The 21,314-nt window shown below is 35.2% G+C and overlaps 1 protein-coding gene and 1 long non-coding RNA gene across 2 annotated transcripts in view; one reads left to right on the top strand and one right to left on the bottom strand.

Moving 5' to 3' along the window:
- Window positions 1–21,314, top strand: part of MIB1 (MIB E3 ubiquitin protein ligase 1) — a 97,176-nt gene that overhangs the window by 48,869 nt on the left and 26,993 nt on the right. The window contains exons 11-12 of the mRNA XM_043444356.1: window positions 3,825–4,022; window positions 4,855–5,006. Coding sequence (XP_043300291.1) covers window positions 3,825–4,022; window positions 4,855–5,006 — 350 coding nt within the window. The remainder of the gene's footprint in view (window positions 1–3,824; window positions 4,023–4,854; window positions 5,007–21,314) is intronic.
- On the bottom strand, window positions 8,776–14,846 carry LOC122425758. The gene is made up of 4 exons (XR_006264990.1): window positions 14,531–14,846; window positions 13,966–14,074; window positions 12,598–12,829; window positions 8,776–8,817 (listed from the first exon to the last, which is right to left on the bottom strand). It is a non-coding gene; the product is annotated as an uncharacterized LOC122425758 (long non-coding RNA).

Here is a 21,314-nt window from a genome sequence, read left to right as displayed (position 1 = left end):
TGAACACCTAGGACTGATCTCCTTTAGGATGGACCTGTTGGATCTCCTTGCAGTCCAAGGGACTCTCAAGAGTCTTCTCCAACACCACAGTTCAAAAGCATCAATTTTTCGGCGCTCAGCTTTCTTCACAGTCCAACTCTCACATCCATACATGACCACTGGAAAAACCATAGCCTTGACTAGATGGACCTTTGTTGACAAAGTAGTATCTCTGCTTTTTAATATGCTGTCTAGGTAGATCATAATTGACTAGTCAATTCAAGGAAATTCTTTTTTGGAAAACAGATCAGGACTCAGAATAATAACCTCTAGAATGACTCTAGGAATTAGCATACATGGTTTCCTAGGGATCCATGTTAGTTCAGGTTGTGGCTAGAGGCTTTTCCACTTCCCTTTCCCTACACACTCCCCCTCCCCCAAAATACTGACACTGTTAAAAACATGAAAAGATCTGATTTATTCATATAAGACCCAGAAAACAGTCCTTAGGGTGCCTTTTGCAGGAAGGCAGAGTGCAACCTGAAATTGCCCAAACAAAAAAGTTCAGATTTTTAAAGGGGCCATATCATAGTTTTAGCACCTTTATTTAGTTGCACAGGTTGGGTCTTAAGAATTGCCACTGACTCCTCTTTTTTCCCCAGACTCCTTATTCGGAATATGACTAAATCCCATTGGCTCTGTGAAATTTATCCAGAATTCACACAACTTTCATCCTTCCTGCTGCCACTGTGCTGTCTCCTCGCACTTCTCTTCCCCAGATGTCTTCAGGGCTTTCTCTCACTTCTCTCAACTATTTACTCACACCTTCCCTGGGAGGGGCCATCGCTTGGCTGTCTTGTCTTTCTTCCCGGCTATATTTTCTCCTTGGCATTTCCTCCTACCAAACATTTACATTTTATTTACATATTTCATTTTTAATATTCTCTTTATCCCACTAGAGTGGCAATGGAGGACAGGAATTTTGTCTTGCCTGTTGTTATATCTCTATGTCCAGAACAGCACTGAGTTCATAGTGGGCGCCTAGTCCATGATTACTGAATGAATGATTGAACGAACACACCAGAATATACCATATCCACATAGTCTGTTTAGGTTTAAGTATGATCAGGTTAGCAGCATCTTGATTAATTGAATGAGTTTTACAGAAAATAAGATGAGGTGTGATGTTACTTATTATATTTGAGAATAATAAAATAGTTGACATAATTTCTGAAAATAAATTAGAAATTAGAGTTAAACTAATTTTGTGAGTCAGGGGCAGTTTCATAAGAGAAGAGTTGCCTGAACTGGGTTTTAAAGAATGCGTGTTTTCGAGCCAATAACATAATGAACAAGAGCATTGAAGTCTGAGAGCAGCACGTGAACATATGGGGTCAAGTCAGTTGGTTGAGTTAGTTTTATGTGTGAGGGAAGACGGCAGCAGATGAGTCTGGAATGGTCCACAGAAGTAGGCTTTAATGTTCTTTATAGAGTTACATAAAAGAATTTTAAACATAAATTTTGTGTTTTATAGAGAAAATTGTTTTTTGTATGAAAAATAGATTGGAATAAGAAGGCTGGGTGAGCTATGGCAGTAGGTCAGGTGAATGAGAATAAAAGAAGGCCTGAATCACTTAGATGTAGAATTGGACAAGAGAGAATAGAGCCTAAACTAAAGAGTGAAAGCCATCAAATTTGGTGCGTGCTTGTAGGGGTTCAGCAAAAGGAAGTAGATGAGCATGACTGATGGGTCCTGGATGTGTTGACAGCACAGCCTGTGGTTTTATCAGCCAGTAGAGGGGAGGGTGAGCAAGAGCAGGTTTTAGAGGTTAGGAGGAGGCGAAGGGGAGGAAGAGGGTAGAAAGGAACAAGTTCACTGTTAGATTTAATTTGAGGCCCCTTTGCAGGTCTCTTTAGATCAACTTTTGGAAGTGAGCTGTTGTGCTGGGCCTCAACAACTTGTTTGGTGGCAGTATCAGAGACAGAATAAATATCTCGTTGTTTGAAGCCTTTTGAAATACGTAAGATAAATTCGGAAGAAAGCAATAAAACCTGAAAGCTACGGTCTTTGTGCAAGTGAGGTTTTCTAATTTAGACTAAAAATCTGGAAATTAATTGTTGTTTTCTTATGTGTGTATGTATTTTCCAAAATCTTTATATTTTCCTTATGTATTTTCCTTTGACATATATATTTGGGTTGTAATTTTTAAGTTTTTTTATTTAACATAAGCAAATTGTTGATGGAACCTGCATTTTTGTTTTTGTAGCAGTTCTCCAACAGTCATCAATATATGGTACATTTCATAAATAGTTCCTATCTTTATTCAGTGAGTGTCAGTGGATTGATGTTCTCATTTTAATGGAAGGAGTACCACTAGATAGGCTTAAAAATTATAACAGAAAATGAATCTAGGCTGGAAGTTAGGAAGATCTTAAATCTAAAATTCTGAAATACTGAAATGTGTTACTTGAGAAGTTAACAATATATACACAAACATATATATATATATATATATTTTTTTTTTTTTTTTTTGGTAAGAAGCTTTTTTTTTCCTGGAATTTTAGATATAATACTGCTCAGAGGCACAAGAGTTGAATCCTTAATCTTTCCTGTGGTAGTTTGCTGGTTCCTTTCGGCTTAAGGTTGAGAAGTGAAAAAAACTCCTAACTTGTACTGCTGGAATATTAGTAAAGGAGAGGTTCTGAATTATGGTTTCCTGGCCTTTTAAGAATGGTTGTCAAGCCATTGTGGACTCCTGCTTGAGCAGTTTTACTTATAGTATCTATTTGAGAAAATATGCAAAGACCAAAAACTATTTTGAATTCAGCAACTGTTGTGTTCATTTTTTAAAAATGTATTTAGCTATGACGATATTTATCTGCATTATCTTTGGAAAGTAGTTCCGATAAGCCCAAGTGCAATATGGATTTTCAAGCCACTTGCAAAAACTAGAGTCCATCAAGGGCTACCGTGGGTTGGAGAAAGTCTGAGAGTCTGCTTACTTCTGGGTGTTAATATTTGAGATACGTATGGAGTAAAGCAGTACCCTTATAATATCCTTTTCCATCTGCATCTAACAATGAGACTCTTTTTGGTATGGACTATATATATTATCTTTATGGTTCAATATAAGCATTTTTTTTAAAAAAGCAGTCTCTTACATTTGAGAAACACTTAAGCAATTTCTACCTCTCCTCTCCTCATAAATACGCCAACATTAGGTGAGGCATACCTACTGGATCCCTCAAAAATAGTTTTGGCAGTTTGTATGTATAGAATTACACTTGTTTGTGTTTCATTTTTATCTTTAAATGAAGTGCTTAATAACTTTTTTCTGTTCTTGAATATATAGAAAAGTGTATGCTCATCAGCTAGAGATAACCAGTGTTAACATGAGGGTGTATTTCTCCCCCTTAAAGCTGGTTGAGATCATACTCTTTGGCATTCTTCCTTCTTTTTTAAAAATTACTCAATGGTTAGTATAATTTCTATGTTATTAAGAAGTCTGTGTAAGATTTTTTTGGATGAAAAAACTTCATATAGTTGTGATCTAACATGTTTCTAATGTTGGCTTACCATCATGGCTGATAATTTAGGAGTACTGAAGAATCAGACTACTTCTGATCTAACTGTTGGTCTAGTATGTGTGTGCATGATATAATGATCCAGGTCATAATTTATCTTTGGAGCTAATCCCTAGTCAAATGAATTTCTAGTTATCTTGTTGGCTCCATTCTGTTTCCTTTTCTTACATTAATCTGGTTCTTGATGAATTATTATAGTAGCGTCACTTTTTTTTTCTTTCTGAAACATTCCCTGACTGAGACTTAATGCTGCTGTTTAGGATAAAGATGGTGATAGAGCGGTTCACCATGCCGCTTTTGGAGATGAGGGAGCTGTTATAGAAGTGCTGCACCGAGGCAGCGCTGATCTGAACGCCAGAAACAAGCGCAGGCAGACACCGCTTCACATTGCTGTCAATAAAGGTCACCTTCAGGTGGTGAAGACGTTACTGGACTTTGGCTGTCATCCCAGTCTTCAGGTAAAACTGTTAAAGAATTATATTGTGCAGGTATTTCCAGGATTCTTTTAAATGGCAATACTAGTTTCTGTGGCAAGCATTCCTTTGCTATCAGTCCTTTCTGTATGATCATAGTGAATGATTCCAAAGGTATCCATAAAATTGGCAGCTATTCCTTCTTAGAAAAGCCTTTGTTAAGAAAGTGTCAGTAAATTGATTTTGTATGGGGGAGTTGGTGATGGGGACTTGTAAAAATATCAGCTAGGAGTTGATTTAACTTTATGGACCATGACAGTGAGCTTTAGCAATTCATAATAGTTACTTCAGAGGAGTCTAGATTATTTTAATTGTAACTTAGTTTATCCTAGATCGTTGGTCTAGTCCTTAATCTAGTCTTGGAAGATTTTCTGATTTAGAAAATATATATGGAGTTTTAGGATTGATTTTATAATAGATATGGAATTTTAGGGTGTAACTGTTAATGGTAGGAGTGTGGTATAGAGGCCCATTGTAAGCTAATGAGTTGGGTGGGGGGGTCAGCTTTCTGTCTCATTAAAATTTTGATTGTATTTGAGGATACTTCCTTGCTTTTATTTTCTTTGGAAAACTCTAGCATGTTTATTGTATTGTCCATCTAGATTGACTAGAAATTTCTTTACTGTAGTGAGGCTAGTATTTCTTGCCTGCATTTTGAAATTTAACACACAGCATGTTTTATTACTACTGGTTGTTGGATATGGCTTCTGTTTTTCTTTGCTTAGTAGATCATTATAAGAATTAACTTTACATATAATAATTAATTGAAGAAGAGCTAATGAAAATCTCTTAAAACTTTGAAAAAAAAAAAAAAAAGGATTCGGAAGGCGATACTCCTCTTCATGATGCAATAAGTAAGAAACGTGATGACATCCTGGCAGTTCTTCTAGAAGCTGGAGCAGATGTTACCATTACGAACAACAATGGGTTTAATGCTCTGCACCATGCTGCACTGAGAGGAAACCCCAGGTAAAGATGTCACCTTTTACTATTTCCTATGCAGTTAAAAATAGGTTTCTGTTGCGGGCTCCCTTTTTCTGATGCTTATAAGGAAGTGATTTTGGCTTATTTTAATACTTTAAATTGTTTTAAAATCTGAGGAAATTATGCCTTTAATAGATTAGTTTTATATATTTTTTTTTGTTAAACTAATACAAGTATCATGAAATGACTATTTAGATTTATGTTAAATATGGGTATAAAATATCAGGAATACTTGTATTCTAAAGGTTTAATTAAAATGCATTCCACCTGGAGATTTATGTGTCTTCAAGATCATTCTCAAGCGTCCTCTTACCAAAACCTCATGTTATCTGTTTTTTTTTTTCTTTTATTCCAAGTTGTCTGTTTGCACAGTAATTTTTTTTTAAACTTTTGACTAAAAACTTTTAAGTTACCTAATTTTTTATTAATAATATAATTAACTATGAACTTCTAGTACAGATGTCTTCTAACCATTGTTAGGGTAATAAATGGTCTACTGAAAAAAGTGCTTGTTGGCGAAGTTTGAGAAAGACTTTTGGGAAGTCATAAAATTCATAAAGGATCTGCAGAGTCTCACAGAAAAGAAAATTGCTTAGCTTTGCTTAATGAAGAACTTTCTGTGAATGAATTTTTTGAAACAACTTTACCTTGAGAAGCATTTTGGAAAATTCTGGGGAATTCCCCAGGGATCTAGTGGTTAGTACTCTCTGCTCTAACTGCTAAGAGCCTGGGTTCAGGTCCTGGTTGGGGAACTACCTCGTGTTGAGGCCCCAAAATAATAATTACAGTAATAGTAATAATAATAATAAAAAATAAACTCTTTAAAAAAAAGAAAATTCTTCATTAGATGTCTTGTGTTTATAGTTGAATCAAGCCACGTGTATTGACTGAGGAAGATATTTACTTGGAAGTTTATTTTGATAATTTAAAAATTTAAAAAAATTTGAGATGTAATTGACATATGATACTATATTAATGTCCCTTGTGGCTTCCCTCGTGGCTCAGCTAGTAAAGAATGCGCCTGCAATGTGGGAGACCTGGGTTTGATCCCTAGGTTGGGAAGATCCCCTGTAGAAGGGAACGGCTACCCACTCCAGTATTCTGGCCTAGAGGATACCACGGATTGTGTAGTCCATGGGGTCGCAAAGAGTCAGACATGACTAAGTGACCTTCATTCATTTCACTTCACTTTATTATATTAATATCATGTATTAAAAATAGTGATTTGATATTTGTATATATTGTGACGTGATTGCCACAGTATGTCTAGTTAACATCCATCACCATGCATAGTTCTGAATTTTTTTCTTATGATAAGAACTTCTAAGATCTATTTGCTCAGCAGCTTTCAAATATACAATGCAATATTATTAATTGTAGACACTATAATTTCTTATTCTTTGGTTCCATATTGCATTTTTACAAGATGTTTCCTTTTACAATAATTTTTTGCTGTTTTTTTTAGCTTCTTAAGATCACCACTAGAGGGTGAGCACAGAGAACAAAAGAAGTTTATTGAAGTTGGCTATTGGTACTGTAACAATAGATATATAATCTAGGATGAAATAAATGGCCATATTTTAGGTTATGTCTTGATTTGTTTTTTCAGATTTTAAATATTTGAACACACCAAATATTTAATGTTGATATTGTAAAGGAGAGAAAATAGTATTATGTGTTCCCTGCCTTTCAAATAAAAGGTGGTGGTGATAGATTTACCACATGCAAGTAGTTGACATGCATTATCTCATTTAATCCCTTGAACAGCTTTTTGAAGCAGGAAGCAGGTGTTAATACCCTCATTTTATAGATGAAGAATATGAAGCTTATACAGAAATGAAGTTTATCAATACTTGTATTCAAGGTCATGCAGCTGCCCAGTGAAACAGCTGGAACTTGAGCATGGTCTATTTGAATTTAGAGTCATTTGATCTTAGCTGCCTTATATTATTTCCTCTGTATTATGGGCTGTATGTGAGGTAAGGCTAGAACACATGGACAGTGAATGATTTAACCAAGAGTATACCAATACACCAAGCTGATTTCTGTGTCATGAGCCTATCTTTTAAGTTTATCTCCCACTAATTAAAATCTCTCTGCCCACCTTGACTTTCAGCTATACTGTACTACTCTCTCTCCCTAAAAGTTTCTGCTCTTTTCCTTCACTGATTTAACATTTTCTTTCTTTAAGATGCCCTTAACTGACTTTCTCCCTGAGGTCTTAGATTTCATCTTTGAAATTATTTTCCGTTTGCCCTATACTTCCTTGTTCTGTGTTCCTGTTTTCTGCAGTTATCTTCTTTGTGCTGTCCCTTAGTATGTGCATTTTTATGTTTCTTTCTGTTAAAATTTTGGGCACAAATATTTGTGTATCTCCCATAATGCCTTGACTGTAGGTGAGGACTCAATACATGTTAGTCTTAATTTGACAGGACAGTGTTAGATATCACAAGAGTGTATAATCGATTAAAATAAAAATTCTATAGAGAAATTGTCAGGAGTTCATACAGAGCAAGTATTTCAAGTTAGAATTGACAAAAAGATTTTCTTGAGGGAATTTAATTTAGGTTATATAATATTTTTAAGTTATAAAGTTTAAGGTAGATTAAAAACTAAAGTGTTTAGGAGATGAGTAACTTTTAAATATTTTGAATTGTTTAACTTTATTGAGCACATTGAGAGCAGGCTAGTATATTTAATAATGTTAAACCAAGGAGGGGGAAAAATACTACTTCTGTTTCTTTAATTCTTGAGAATTCCTCTGGAAATTTGTAACAGTGACTCCTCCAACCAGATAATTGATGTCAGGTGACATAAAAAAAAGAGAAAAAAATAAACACTTTGATTCTACAACAAAGTGGTGCTTTAGTTAAAGGTATATGATTTCTTTATTCCTATTTGCTTAAGACATTTTATGCAGTTGTGACTGTAGATTGTCAGATAAAGGATGATTTTAATTGAACATGAAAGAATATGAGAAGATGTTGCAAGTTATTTATTTGTTGTAATTGTAAACTGGGTTATTTTGAGGTTTTTTTTTTTTTATATCAGATTTCTTATTCTTAAAATTGACTTTTCTTTCCTGGTACTAACCAGTGATGTCGTAAGACAGAAGGAACCATTTAAACTCAGAATTAAGAGAAAAAAGGTCTTCTCATTTTACAATTGAGGAAACAGGTTTGGAGAGTTGAAATATCTATATAAGTAAAAGGTAGCAATGCTTAGTATTTTGTCCCTCTTTTGAGGATTAAAGTTTTTTGGTTCAGTATCAGAAGAATTACATTTAAGTCTGTCCGCCAAAGGCTCTACAGTTACATTGTCTCCTCTTCCACCTTACCTATCAATGTTCTGATAAATAGCAGTCAGTTAATTGCTAATCACATGAAGGGTGGTGACTCGGCATTTCTGGAGTTTTGTTTTATATAATGTTATGAAGTGAAGTGAAGTGAAAGTCACTCAGTTGTGTTCGACTCTTTGTGACGCCATGGACTATACAGTCCATGGAATTCTCCAGGCCAGAATACTGGAGTGGGTAGCTTTTCCCCTTCTCTGGGGAATCTTCCCAACCCATTCGAACCCAGGTCTCCCTCATTGCAGGTGGATTCTTTACCAGCTGAGCCACCAGGAAAACCCATTTAATGTTATACTTTTCTTTAATTTAAAATTGTGCATGTCCACACTGTGGCATTCCTGTTACGGTTTCAGGTGACCTTCTCAGATATTTTCTTCCTTTGAAAGAAGTTTTGTTTTTTTAAAAATTTTGTGGCACAGTCTGCATTTCAATATCATTTCTTTTCTGAAGGACAAGAAATTTAATACAGAGACCATAAATGAATAAAATAATTTTATTTGAAAGCCTTACATCATTCACACAGTTTTTCATAAAACTGTTTATTAACATCATATACTACTATAGCTCTTTCAAGTAGAATTAACAGTTACAAATTATTTGACTTAAACCATAATTTGAATAAATAAGTTGAAATTAGTTGACATGTAATTGATAATGATAAATGAAAATGCTGGCTGTCCTGTAGTAATCAATGCATAGCTACAGCTGGTTGAAGGGGACCAAATCCATTGAAGAGGCGATTTGGTTCCATTTTACCAGCTCTAGCAAAGCATTGCCGTGCTGCTAGCTGGGGACCTAAAACAGTTAAATTTTTTTTATTTTGAATTTTAAATTATGATCCTTCCTCAAATGTTAAGAGAATCTCACATCAGTATTTCAGCCATGAATTGTAAAACTTTATTTTCTGAAGGCACTTCTCCTGCTGTTTCCCACTCTAGTTGTGCAGAAGTCTTTACCCTTTAGCACATTGTTAGTGCATTAAGGAGTTATCAATGTACACCTTTATTTTTTTTTAACACTTTGGTGAGTTCTTAAATATAGACAGTGACCTGTTTCAAAACCAGCACCATTTAAAAAGAGCATATAGACCTTGATGTGTATCAGAGTAATGTTTTCTATTTATCTTTGAGCCGTAAACCAAATAAGCAGGTGAAATAGGTTAGGGAGGAATACTGCTAGTCAGTCACACTTTTCTACCGCCACTTCTTTTTTTAGCATAATGCTTAAAGACTAACAGCAGGTTGCTGACAGGGAGGGAAGGATGAATGGCCTTAAGAAAAGTACCTCTGGTACCCTTTGGTTTATAAATAGATCACACGTGTATTCAGTGTATTGCTTAGACTTGTGTTGAAGGAACTGCCTTGCATGATAGCTTATTTTTCTTTCTTTTTGCTTATGTAGTGTTACTAACCATAGGTTAATAATTGAACTCTCTTAAAAGTCTAGTTCCTTGACTGAATTCTCTGTCATCTCGGGTACAGATTGCCTGGTTACTTCTCATTATCTGCTTAATAATACATTGTGGTTAGGAATAATCATGAATTTGAGTATGAAAATTACCGCTAAAACTCAGTACAGCAAGTTTTTGTTATAAGGGAATTTCAGTATTGAGAAGGGATGTCTTCTGAAAATACCTTTTTAAAATAAAACTTTGAACAGTTAGAGTTTGCCTGTAAGGTAAGTGCTCTCACTGAAATATTAGTAAAAAAATAGTTATGTGTTTTGAACCAAACTGGGAGAAGGTCAACACTAATTCAGGCAATATTCAAACACTTCTAGTATTAAGTATATCCCACATCTGTTGGCTGAAGGGTATCATGCTGCTGGTGAAATTCATGTAACTACAATTATTTCCATCATTTATTCTAATAGAAAAGAAACAGGTGTTAAATTGCCTGGACTTAAGTGCTGAAGATAGCAATAAAACTGACTTCTATTTTTACTAGTTATATGGGAGCTGTTTAGCAGATCCAGTTGCTCAAGTGTGCTTTGGATGGCAGTTCAGTTTCATATACTGGCCATATCGGGGCAAGAGAGGCCAGGGGGGAAAAAAAAAATAGTACAGCATTTGATAATGTCAGCATCTGTTATCCCTGTCAGAGAGACAGTTGAAATGTTTGAGTTACACCAGTGTCAGCAGATGCCCAGAGTTTAATATGTACTCAGTTAAAAATGAACAGCTGATCTAAGTGATAGATGTGACATTTTAGAGTGATTGAAAATACTCTTAGATATGTTAAGTTTAACTTGTAAGCATTAGAATCAGTGTATAATTATACTTTTTCAAATGAATAATAGATACTGTCATTTTCTAAGGTTTGGAAGCTCTTAATATTGTAGCAACAAGATTCTTAGTTGCTGGAATGTTTTAAAATAATTATTAGAAACTTTTATACCCATAGAATGGTGAATATAATTGCTTACTATAAAACATAGATAAAGTAATACCCTTTGAATAGTTTCATAGAGGAACCTCTACTTTTGAGGTGTATATTGTCAGTTTTTGATGTTTAGGGCATGTATAGTTAAACTTAATGAATGGAATATGAAGCTTTGCCATCCTTTTTGTGGATAGTCAGGAAGAAGGTCTATTCTTGAGTGAGTTAAGCTTTGAACTGATTTTTTTTTTCTTTGAAAATGTAAAATTTTAAAATTAATGAACTTTAATTTCCAATAAATATTCTATAACTTCTATGCTTATATGTAAGTCATTCTCTCCTTTTTAATCTGCTGATTAAATGAAAATCACCTTTTGACAATTATCTAGTTGTCTTATTAAACAGAAAATTAACAATTCATGAATAACCTTATGACCATTTCTATTCAACTGTGACAAAAAGTTTAGACATGTGATGACATATGTCTGAATACTCTAATCAAAAGAAATTATTAGAATATATGAATATTAATATTTATTTTCCAAATCTATTATAGTAGCTTAAAATAGGTACTACTTATAAATTGTTGCTAAGAGCTTTATCATTTATAATATTTATCTATATAAGTATATATTGTACAAAATACATTTCACGTAAAATGTAAAATGTATTTTAATATCTCTAGCATACTATAAACAGTAGGCTATCATGTTTATAAAAAATTGAAGTGTATGCCTAGTACCAATAAAAGATGGTTATTCTTTCTGTGTAAATTGGTTTCATGATTGTAGTGTTTCATTTTATGTGCCCTCTTTGGAGAAAGCAAATTCAAGGATAGTATAGATAATAAGTTAATTTATTTTAATATTTGGCAGTCTGTGACCAATGTGCCTTATTGACTTATACCTATCTCCCAGAATTTTATCATTTTTCTTGAATAAATTGTATGTCTTGATTTAAACTAAATACTTACATAGCATTGAAAGTGGAAACTGGATTAGGGAGAAGGACAGGGACCACTTTTTCTTCTTTGAGAGTAGAATTTTACTTGAAAGATAGTCTTTAAAAATTATAGCTATGTCTGTAGCTTTCAGAAAGAAAACTTAAAACACCGAAACTTGCTTCAGGAATTCTTCTAATATTGTTAAATTATAATTAAATTATGTTGTTAATTATAATTATTCTTCATATCAAAATATGAAGAATAGCTGTTGAAATCCAAATGAAGTCAGCTTTTGTTAAATGTCAGCCCTACTAATATGATACATTAAAATTAAATTGTGGAGACAGAAAATGGGTCATGTGTATCATTTCTTTGTACTAGTATCTCTGTTTTCTCTTTTGTATTCAAATTTTAATCATGTGAGTACTTAATTTAAAAATGTAAAATGTAGTATGCTTTAAACTTAAAAGATTTAAAAGGAATTCCATGTTAATTTTAAATCTACTTCAGTAGAACTTTTTTCCTCATGATATATAAATCAGCAACAGTTAGTTTCCATCTGAAAGTAGTAGGTACATTTTCTGGTGTTAGTATTGCCAAAGGTCATCTCTTTCATAGGTCAATTGAACATATGAAGGTCATTCACATAGCTGCAGTCTAGTTTCCTCATGGTGGTTTATTGCCTACCAAAAATACATACTTCTTTACATTCCATAGCATTGTATGTTCATATGGGTACATAAAGAAGTATGTACTCTGAGTAGGTATTACTAAGTTGTTAGCTGTAAAAACATGACATGTTTTATTTTCCCATTTTTTAGTAAAACTTTCAGCTTACTGATGGAGAGCAATGGTAGGTCATTTGCAGAGAATATCAGAGACTAAACTTCATAACAGATTTACCTGAGGCATGGCATTAGTGCCGTTTATGGTTCCTTGTTCTTGGTAGACATACACTTCTAAACATTGACCAGTTATCTGTTGAACTTTGTCCTGGTTTGGTTCTTTTTGAGAGATATCCATTGAATCAGTGGGGATTTACAGAGTGTATTTCAGAAATTGGTAAGATCAGCCTAGTATTTCTTCATAGTCTTCAGAGCAAATTTCTTCTTATTTTTTAGTTTGCTTCTAGAACCTACAAGTAGACAGTAATTAATTTGGTGCATGTTCTTTTTACCAGCTAGATATCTTATTAAAGACTTAATAATTAACCAATTAGTACTACTTCTGATGTTGACTCTAAAGTTGAAAAAACAAGGAGAAAAACTGGATCTTTTTAGAGTATGAATGAACTGAATTTTTTTTTTAATGATTATTTTTTTTGTTAGTTTTGTTTTAAAGGTCACAGATAAGAACTCATGATCATTTGAAAACCTCTGTGTTGTTCCTTTCTTATTAGTTACTTACCTGATTTTCGCAGTATGGTGGTCCTGTCTGGGTTAAATATAAATTTAGATAGAGGAATTAATATCTAATTTTGGTGAGTTGAGTTGTTCTGATACTTTGATTTTTTTTTTTTAATAGGAAGGATAAGTACCAGAACAGTCAAGTTTTCCAAAGTCACACTTAAAAGAAATGAAAGGTATTAGCTAGTGAGCAGTTGGGTTTTAGCTTCGTCCTTTAGCATGAAAGTTGCCTTTTATTATTGTGGCATTAAGAAGTTAATTTATAAGACCATAAGAAAATTTCAGATCTGAGAGAGGAGGGGTAATAAAAGACACGGAAAGTAGAATTCCTGAAGCCCGTTGTAAGAAGTGACTGTAGCTCATAGAGCGCAGAGGACCACGTAGCAGGAGATGGTCCAGTACTACAGCAGTTTCAGCAATGCAGCATTTGAGTTTCACCATCCATATTCTGGTTTAATTTTGTGCCCAGCTATCAGAGGAAGCACTAAAAACCATTTTGTGATCTCCCAAGTTTCTTGGTTGACTAAACCTTGAAAGAGTTAATAGTTTTTAACCTGCTCTGAAGGCAGGTGGCCATTTCCTAGGGATACAGAATCAGCACTTAATCTGAAACAGTAAAGACTGACTCTTTAATAATGTAAAAGACAGGAATGGACTTGTACAGGTTTGACATTGAGTCATCTGTCATGATATTTGAACAGCATTCCTTTTTACGCTGCATAAGGTCTCTGCTTGAACTGTGAAAAAACGGCTATGCCCAGGTAGAATTTAACAATAAAAGCAGGTATTGAGTCGACAGTAGGTAAGCATGCAGAAAACCGTAAACCTCCATTAAAGTACAGCCCTGTGGTGCTGTGTTTGTTACCTGTAAGCTTAGTGTCATGAGCAGGGAGAGAAAGAATGACCCAGAGTCACGCCAGTAGCAGCCATCTCATCTTGATCGGCTCTTCACTCTGTTTGCTGAATCAGCGCTTCTTTTCATGAGCCAGGGGAAGTAAAGGGGAAGTTACCAGTGAACACAGGACCCCACCTTTTAATATAAATTTGGAAAACAAGTGAACAAACAAAGTATATCAGCCATCTTTTCCCTCTGCCTTCCCTTATGCTTAAGGGAAAAAAAAAAAAAAAACTTTAATAAAATTGAGTCAGCGTTGGCCATTTGATTTGGAATGTCCTATTACTGGTATTGCATGAATATGAGTACCTTGTCTCTGGTGTATAGAAAGTGAAGCAACCGGGAAAGGTTGCTTCAACGGCCAAGAAAATGCACCTCACTAATTGCTCAGATGGAATGCTTCAGAAATGGGGAAAAAGTTGCAGAGGAGGTTACTTTTACAATCTAAAAAAGACACACGCACACACACACACAAACCCAGCAAAAACCAAAACACACCTCACTCCCCCCCCACCAAATAACTGTAAACATTCACCCTGTTTCCTTTGCCCACCAGAGGACATTGGGGTCTTCTGACTTCTCAGGAAATGTTCTGCATCTTTCTTGCTGTGGAATTTTTGTTTGTTTGTTTTTAGTTGCCAGGATTAGATGGTAGATCTGTATTGAAGCTACCTTGTCATATCCAGAGGTCAAGTCTGCAAGCAAGGTCAGGACTTCCACATGGTCACTACAGAGGTTAACTTATATTCTTCCCTCAGTGGCCACAGGCTGAACTGTTACAGCTTTATAGGCAGCTAAGCATTTGAAACATGCACTCCCAGGCAAACAGCCTCTCTTGTGCCTCTCTCTTCCCTGACCATATTTAGTCAACCATAGCAAAAAATAGTCTCTCAGCTGTCGATTGTCGATCCAAAAGCTGAGGAAGCCTCTATCTTGCTCTCTGCCTATTGATTATTCATCCTGCGGTCCAAACACTGCCTTGCCATTTGTCCTGCATTTTTTTTTTTTTCAAAGCACTGCCAAATAAAGCGGTCTCTCATGTTTCCACTTACACATCCCAGATTTATACTGAGCTTGCGCTGAGGCTAGGAAAGCCTGATGCGGCTGCCACTATACTTAGAAGCACTGCAGCGAAAAAAGGAAAGAGAAAAAATATTACCCTGGCTAGTAGCAAGATGGTCTTTGGACAGATATGGGACAAGTAAAGTCCCCCTGCTGCCAAAATATATTTCATAACCTGTTTTTTTTTTTTTTAAATCAGTAAACAAAGAAAAAAAAAGCAGGATAATGATATTTTACATAGCTCAAGGCCTGAAGGGATTTTGTAGTGTTACCTTTAGGGCTCGTCGTTGCTACACATTCTTTTTAAATTTAATAAATAATAATTGAATGGAAAAATACATAGAAAGGGTAAGTAGAACCAGTGTATTGAAGGTGAAGAGATCACTCAGGAGGAAAGGAGGAATGTGTAAATGAAATCTTGGAAACGCTACTTAAAACTTTTAAATTAAAAAAACTTTTAATTCAGTGTCAGTTTTAATAAATTTTTTAGTAGTGCTTAGGTGAGAAACAGGGTCTGGAATGCTTTTTAGTAATTGTGTTACTTTTCTATTGAAACTATAGTTATATAACTATTGTAATGCATTAATTAAATTCTACTTTATTTTCAAGTGTGAAGTGGTTTTTTTCTCCTTTCTACATTGCTGTTCTGCTTTACTTTTCGAAATAGCATTTAGGCATGATCATTTCACACTTTGTTACAGATTCAACATAGTCATTAACCTTTCTGTAACTTGTTGCTGTTCAGTCACAAAGTCCAACTTTTGTCACCCAGTGGATTGTAGCCTGTCAGGCTTCTCTGTTCATGGGATTTCTTGGGCAAGTATACTGGAGTAGGTTGCCATTTCCTTCTCCAGGGGATCTTCCTAACCCAGGGATCGAACCCGTGTCTCCTGTATTGCAGATGAATTCTTTAAAACTGCTGAGCCACCAGGGAAGCCCTTCTGTAACTTTGTCACATAACGCATGTTGTAGGGGGAAAATACCTTTGTTCTAAACTTTACTAGCATATCACCATAAATTTTAATATTGAGATTTATTTTTTTAACCAAGGAGAAAAAAAAATTTAACATCAAATTCTGCAAACAAATGGCAGTACAATTTAAGATCTAACAAACCTAAGAATGCCTAGGAGAAACCAACTATACCTTGTTCTTAATTCATATATAGCCTCTTAAGTATTGATTCAGTTCAGTTCAGTCGTTAAGTCGTGTGCGACTCTTTGCAACTCCATGGACCCCAAGCACACCAGGCTTCCCTGTCCATCACCAACTCCTGGAGTTTATTCAAACTCATGTCCACTGAGTTGGTGATGCCATCCAACCATCTCATCCTCTGTCGTCCCCTTCTCCTCCTGCCCTCAATCTTTCCCAGCATCAGGGTCTTTTCCAATGAGTCAGTTCTTCTCATCAGGTGGCCAAATTATTGGGGTTTCAGCTTGAGCATCAGTCCTTCCAATGAATATTCAGGACTGAGTTCCTTTAGGATGGACTGGTTGGATCTCCTTGCAGTCCAAGGGACTCTCAAGAGTCTTCTCCAACACCACAGTTCAAAAGCATCAATTCTTCAGCGGTCAGCTTTCTTTATAGTCCAACTCTCACATCCATTGATTCAGTTAAGAACCAAAAAAAAACCATTTTCAGTTTTCTGAGCTCATTCTCCTACAAGGGAAGTTCGTCCTTGACATCTTTTTGGTCTTTAGCATTTTTTATAACATAGCAGTTTAATTATTTTGAATGGCTGTTTTAAAACAGTGACATAAAGCATGCTTCTGTAGATATTTGGGCAGTTTTATAGAGCCAGCTTTCCTAGATACTGAAGTAATCTTGGACAATTGTGAGAAAATGTTGCATCTCAGAGTACAAGAAAGGTTAATTTTAAAATTTCTAAACTACCTCATATTTCCTGACCATTTTGTAGCAGTGAAAGTCCTCCTTTCCCACCTCTCAAGCAAACACTCACATAGTGTATGAAAGGACAGGCACTTTTCTAAGGCCTTTAAAGTCCCCGTAATAGTCCTATGAAATAGCACTTGTGATTCTTTACACATTTTATAGATGAGGAAACTGAGGCATAGAAGGTAAGTACCCTGCTCAAGTCACCAGCCCTTTTGTTTTCTGGTACCAGAATGTGAGCCCAGGTGCTGTGGCTTCAGACTTAGATCTTTACCCCTGTGTCTGACACTGCTGTGGTTTAGAATAATGCAAGCAGTTAGGGCCTGGACTCCAGGGGACTGGAACCTACACCAGAAATGTGGCATGTTGAGCATTCTTGGCCCCCGTATGCGCAGAAAAATGACCGTTCATTTGATTGTTTCTTCCTTTGTTCCATTCAACTAAATTTTGAGCACCTCATACTAGGTGCACAAAGGGGGTATAAAGATGAGTAAAATGGCTTCCCTGGCTTACAGTGTAGAAGAGATAATTTTGGTTGTCCTATTTTAAGAATGATCGAGTCCTCACCTGTACAACCCTCCTGCAGCCTGTATTATCATTGCATATCTGTCATTTTGAGCTAATTTCTACTGCATTACCAAATTCCTGGTTAATGAATTTAAGCTAAATTAATGAACCTTTTAATTACAGTATCTGTCAAAAAAAAAAAGTTTGTGGGGAACAAAATTAAGCACACCAAAAAAATTTAACATTTGAGTCATGTCTGTTTATCCCTATAAATAGATGAAAGAAAATAAAAACTGTCCATATTCATTTGCTAAAATAATTATTACAGATAGCATGCTTGTCTCCATCCATTTAGATTGGGGTGGGTGTGTATTGAATAAAGATGTGTTCAAACTGTTAGATATTAACCTGCTCTTAGCGTGGCCTACAGAACTTCTGCTTGAGATTTACCAACTTTCTTAGCAGGTTCCTTTATGGATTCTGTACTAACATGCTTAAATTATATTCGGGGGATTGTTCAGTAGAAAGAATTTATTGAACCCCTAATATGTGCTATTATTTCAATGTCTTTTTTTACATTCAGTAATACTAATATGTAAGGCCTCCTCAGTTTAGCTACTGTGGTTTGTTTGGAAAAATGTTGCCCATCTCTGAAGAGAGATTGCAAAGCATGGCAGGTCCTAAAAATGGAGCCATTGCCATTTGACTGTTACATACCAGTGCAGACAGCTGCTTGTCCCCTCTGCTTCTTAGAACTCATTTGTTCATCATTCAGCAAACGTTTGAGTATTACCATGTGCCAAGGATTATGCTCGGCACCACTATTAGTTGTTCCGGAACTTAATGCTTCTTTGGCACTATTCACAAATGCCTGCTTAACTGGTAGTAAGATCTTATCCTTAAACCATCCATGTCCTTAACCTTTTGGAAAACAACCAGATTGAGAAATAAAGAAGAGTGTTTGAACGTTGGGGAAAGGATCTTCAAACCTCATACAGTGCTCCACCAGTGAGAGTCTGTTGGCTTAGTAAAATTATTGATTTATCGAACTGGTGACACCCTTATCCCAGCAACTCTAAGAGCCTTAGTGCTTGCAGCATAACAACAGAATCCTCTTAATTAGCTAAGGTGCTGTGGGGAACAGCTGACCTTCGTTGGTTATATTGTGGGGTCCTCAGATTGTCTGCCCCATAGGAGGAAAGGAGACAGACCATTCAGAACTGCTCTGGACATGAAGGGGAGGGGACCAGAGACTGTTCTTTCCTTCCTCTTAGCTCATACTGCAGGCTGGGCCCAAAGATTGACTTTTCTTGAGGTGTTGTGTTGTTTTTGTTTGCTTTTTGTGAAGGCAGTAGATCAAGAACTAACATTAATTAGCAGCTTTCTAATTAAGATGAGAAGGTTATAGGTCACTCTTAAAATTAAGCTACCCCAAATTTCCAGTATAGAAGAATTCCAGATCATTTATGTGAATACTCTATCTTCAAGGAAGTGGAATATAACTTTCCACCTGTTAAGAGTAGGCCACCTGTAGTGACTTCCTTCCAAAGAATGTAGATTATTATTCTGTAGTAGAGAAAGGGAGAAAAAGAGCAACTCTACAGTGGAGAAAGCGGACAGATGCTACCTCAACCAGATGGTCATGGTTAGCGTTGACAGATAAGTCATGTTGATAGTGTTCACCCTTGATGTGATGAAATGACACTGTCTTTGACACCTCCTCCTCAAAATTCATAATCCCAGTTGTAATCATCAGAAAACATCAGACAAATTACAAATAAGGAGCATTATATTACTGATTAGTACTCCTCAACATATAGTACTGATTAGTACTCTTCAACATCATCAAAAACAAGGAAAGTCTAAGAAACTGTCATAGTGAAAGGAAGCCTGAGGAGCCATGACAACTGAGTGTAATGTGGTATTCTGGAGCAGAAAGAGTACATTAAATAAAACTAAGGAAATTGGAGTGAAGTATGGTCTTTAGTTAATAACTGTCAGTACTGGTTCCTTAATGGTCACAAATGTATCATCCTAATGTACAGTATTAACAGTAGGGGTGAGGAACTCTGTACTGTCTTCACAATTTTCTAAAAGTTTGTTTAAAAATGGCAAAACCAAAAACTAATCTGACCACTTCTAGCTAGCTGTTGACTTTCACATTAATTTTGATTTGGCGCTATCTGCAGTATTTCTCCAGAACTTACAGCATTTGATCAGGAGTTGATTTTGTTATAATTCAGTTATCATAAGGTAGGTTTAGTCTTATATTCTTTTAAAAGTATATTAAAACAAAAAGTATATTTCAGAATAAATTTTGTCAAGACCAATCTTAAAAAGATTTAGTTATGTGAAAGGGAGCCTTTTTTTATTTGAATGCTGATGACTTTGAATTTATGAAAATTGTGAAGTGGATAGATTTGTATGAAAGGGGTATAAGGGCTAGATTTGGAAGGTGGCTGTTACAGATGTTCAGAGGAAAGGTAATGAAAGTCTATATAAAAGATATTAGGGCCCCTAGGAAATAATAGTATAGTTTTAAAAGGGAAAGTCAGCAGAACAAATTGAATGCAGGAGTGAGAAGGGAGGAGAGGGTCTAGAATGATTCCCATATTTCTGACTTGGGTGGCTGGTTAAATGATAATAAGAATAACCAAAATCAAGAATACAGGAGGAATTCTTGGGAAGGGGAAAAGGGAAATTTGTATTGTGTACTTCATAGATCTATAAACTTAGAATTGTAATAACACTATTATATTGAAGAGCTTTAGATTATACTAAAACATTTTACCTACATTATCTCATTTTAGTGCTTACAGAACTCTTTTCATATAGGCCCATAGAGATGACTAACACTAACATTAATAAGAATGTCAAATTATTTTTCATATGATGATGTACTGAAAACTGACAGCATTCTCCTGATTCTTTCGGAGGGTAAATTTGGGTGCTGAGGTTCTTGTCACAGAACTTTTTCTACAGATAAAGCTGGTGATACACTAATAGATTATTTTTCTCATTCTTTTTCCAGACTTCATAGAGAATAATTCTTCACTCTCTTTTTTAACCAATAGTTATTTTCCAAAAAAAGAAAAAGACATGATTTTAATCTTTTTACTTATAATTCTGTTCTGATGATTTTTCTATCTATGTATTACCCCGATTTGTCTTCTGGATCGCCTCTTCTACAAATCTCTTTTTCTGTAATTATCCATTTGTTTATTTACTTAATTATTATCTGGTGTATTCACCTTATTTGCCAATATAACACTATTTCTATGGGAAATCAAAAATTACTGTGATTCATCTCTAATACCATGGGGCTCAACCACAATAAGAACCTAAAAAAGCGCCCCCCCATACCTTTACCTTATTATTTTTAATGGTTACATTTTGTCTTTAATACAACTTTTTCACATGATTTAATACTTGTATCTTCAAAACACTCCAAAAGAGTCTTGAAACTATAGATTCTGTTTCTCACAAGGTCAGCTGTGTAAGGTAGTAGATAATGTATGACTTTAGCTTCATGGTTGTGCCAAATCCAAAAACACTTGGTAGTATATTGTTGTACCATATACTTTTCCCCGTTAAGAATTTGAGTCAAAATTTACATAATTTCTAAAATTTATTTTAATCCACTGAATGGGGAAGTTTAAAGTCCTTACAGTTACTGAAAATGAACTAAAGCAAGAATCTTCAGCTTTGTATGAGGTCCGTGAATGGAACTTGGATTCCCTCAAAATTATATGTAGAGATTTTTATGTGCATTTTTTGGGGAGGGAATAGTTCCTGGCCTTTCACAGATTTCCAAAAAAGTCTGTCATTCATGGACAGTGATTTTAACTTCAGTAACAA

Source organism: Cervus canadensis, chromosome 23 (genome assembly GCF_019320065.1).
Source record: "Cervus canadensis isolate Bull #8, Minnesota chromosome 23, ASM1932006v1, whole genome shotgun sequence".
Lineage (NCBI taxonomy): Eukaryota > Metazoa > Chordata > Mammalia > Artiodactyla > Cervidae > Cervus > Cervus canadensis.
Note: the sequence above shows the minus strand (reverse complement) of the source record. Positions and strands in the feature narration are given on the sequence as shown.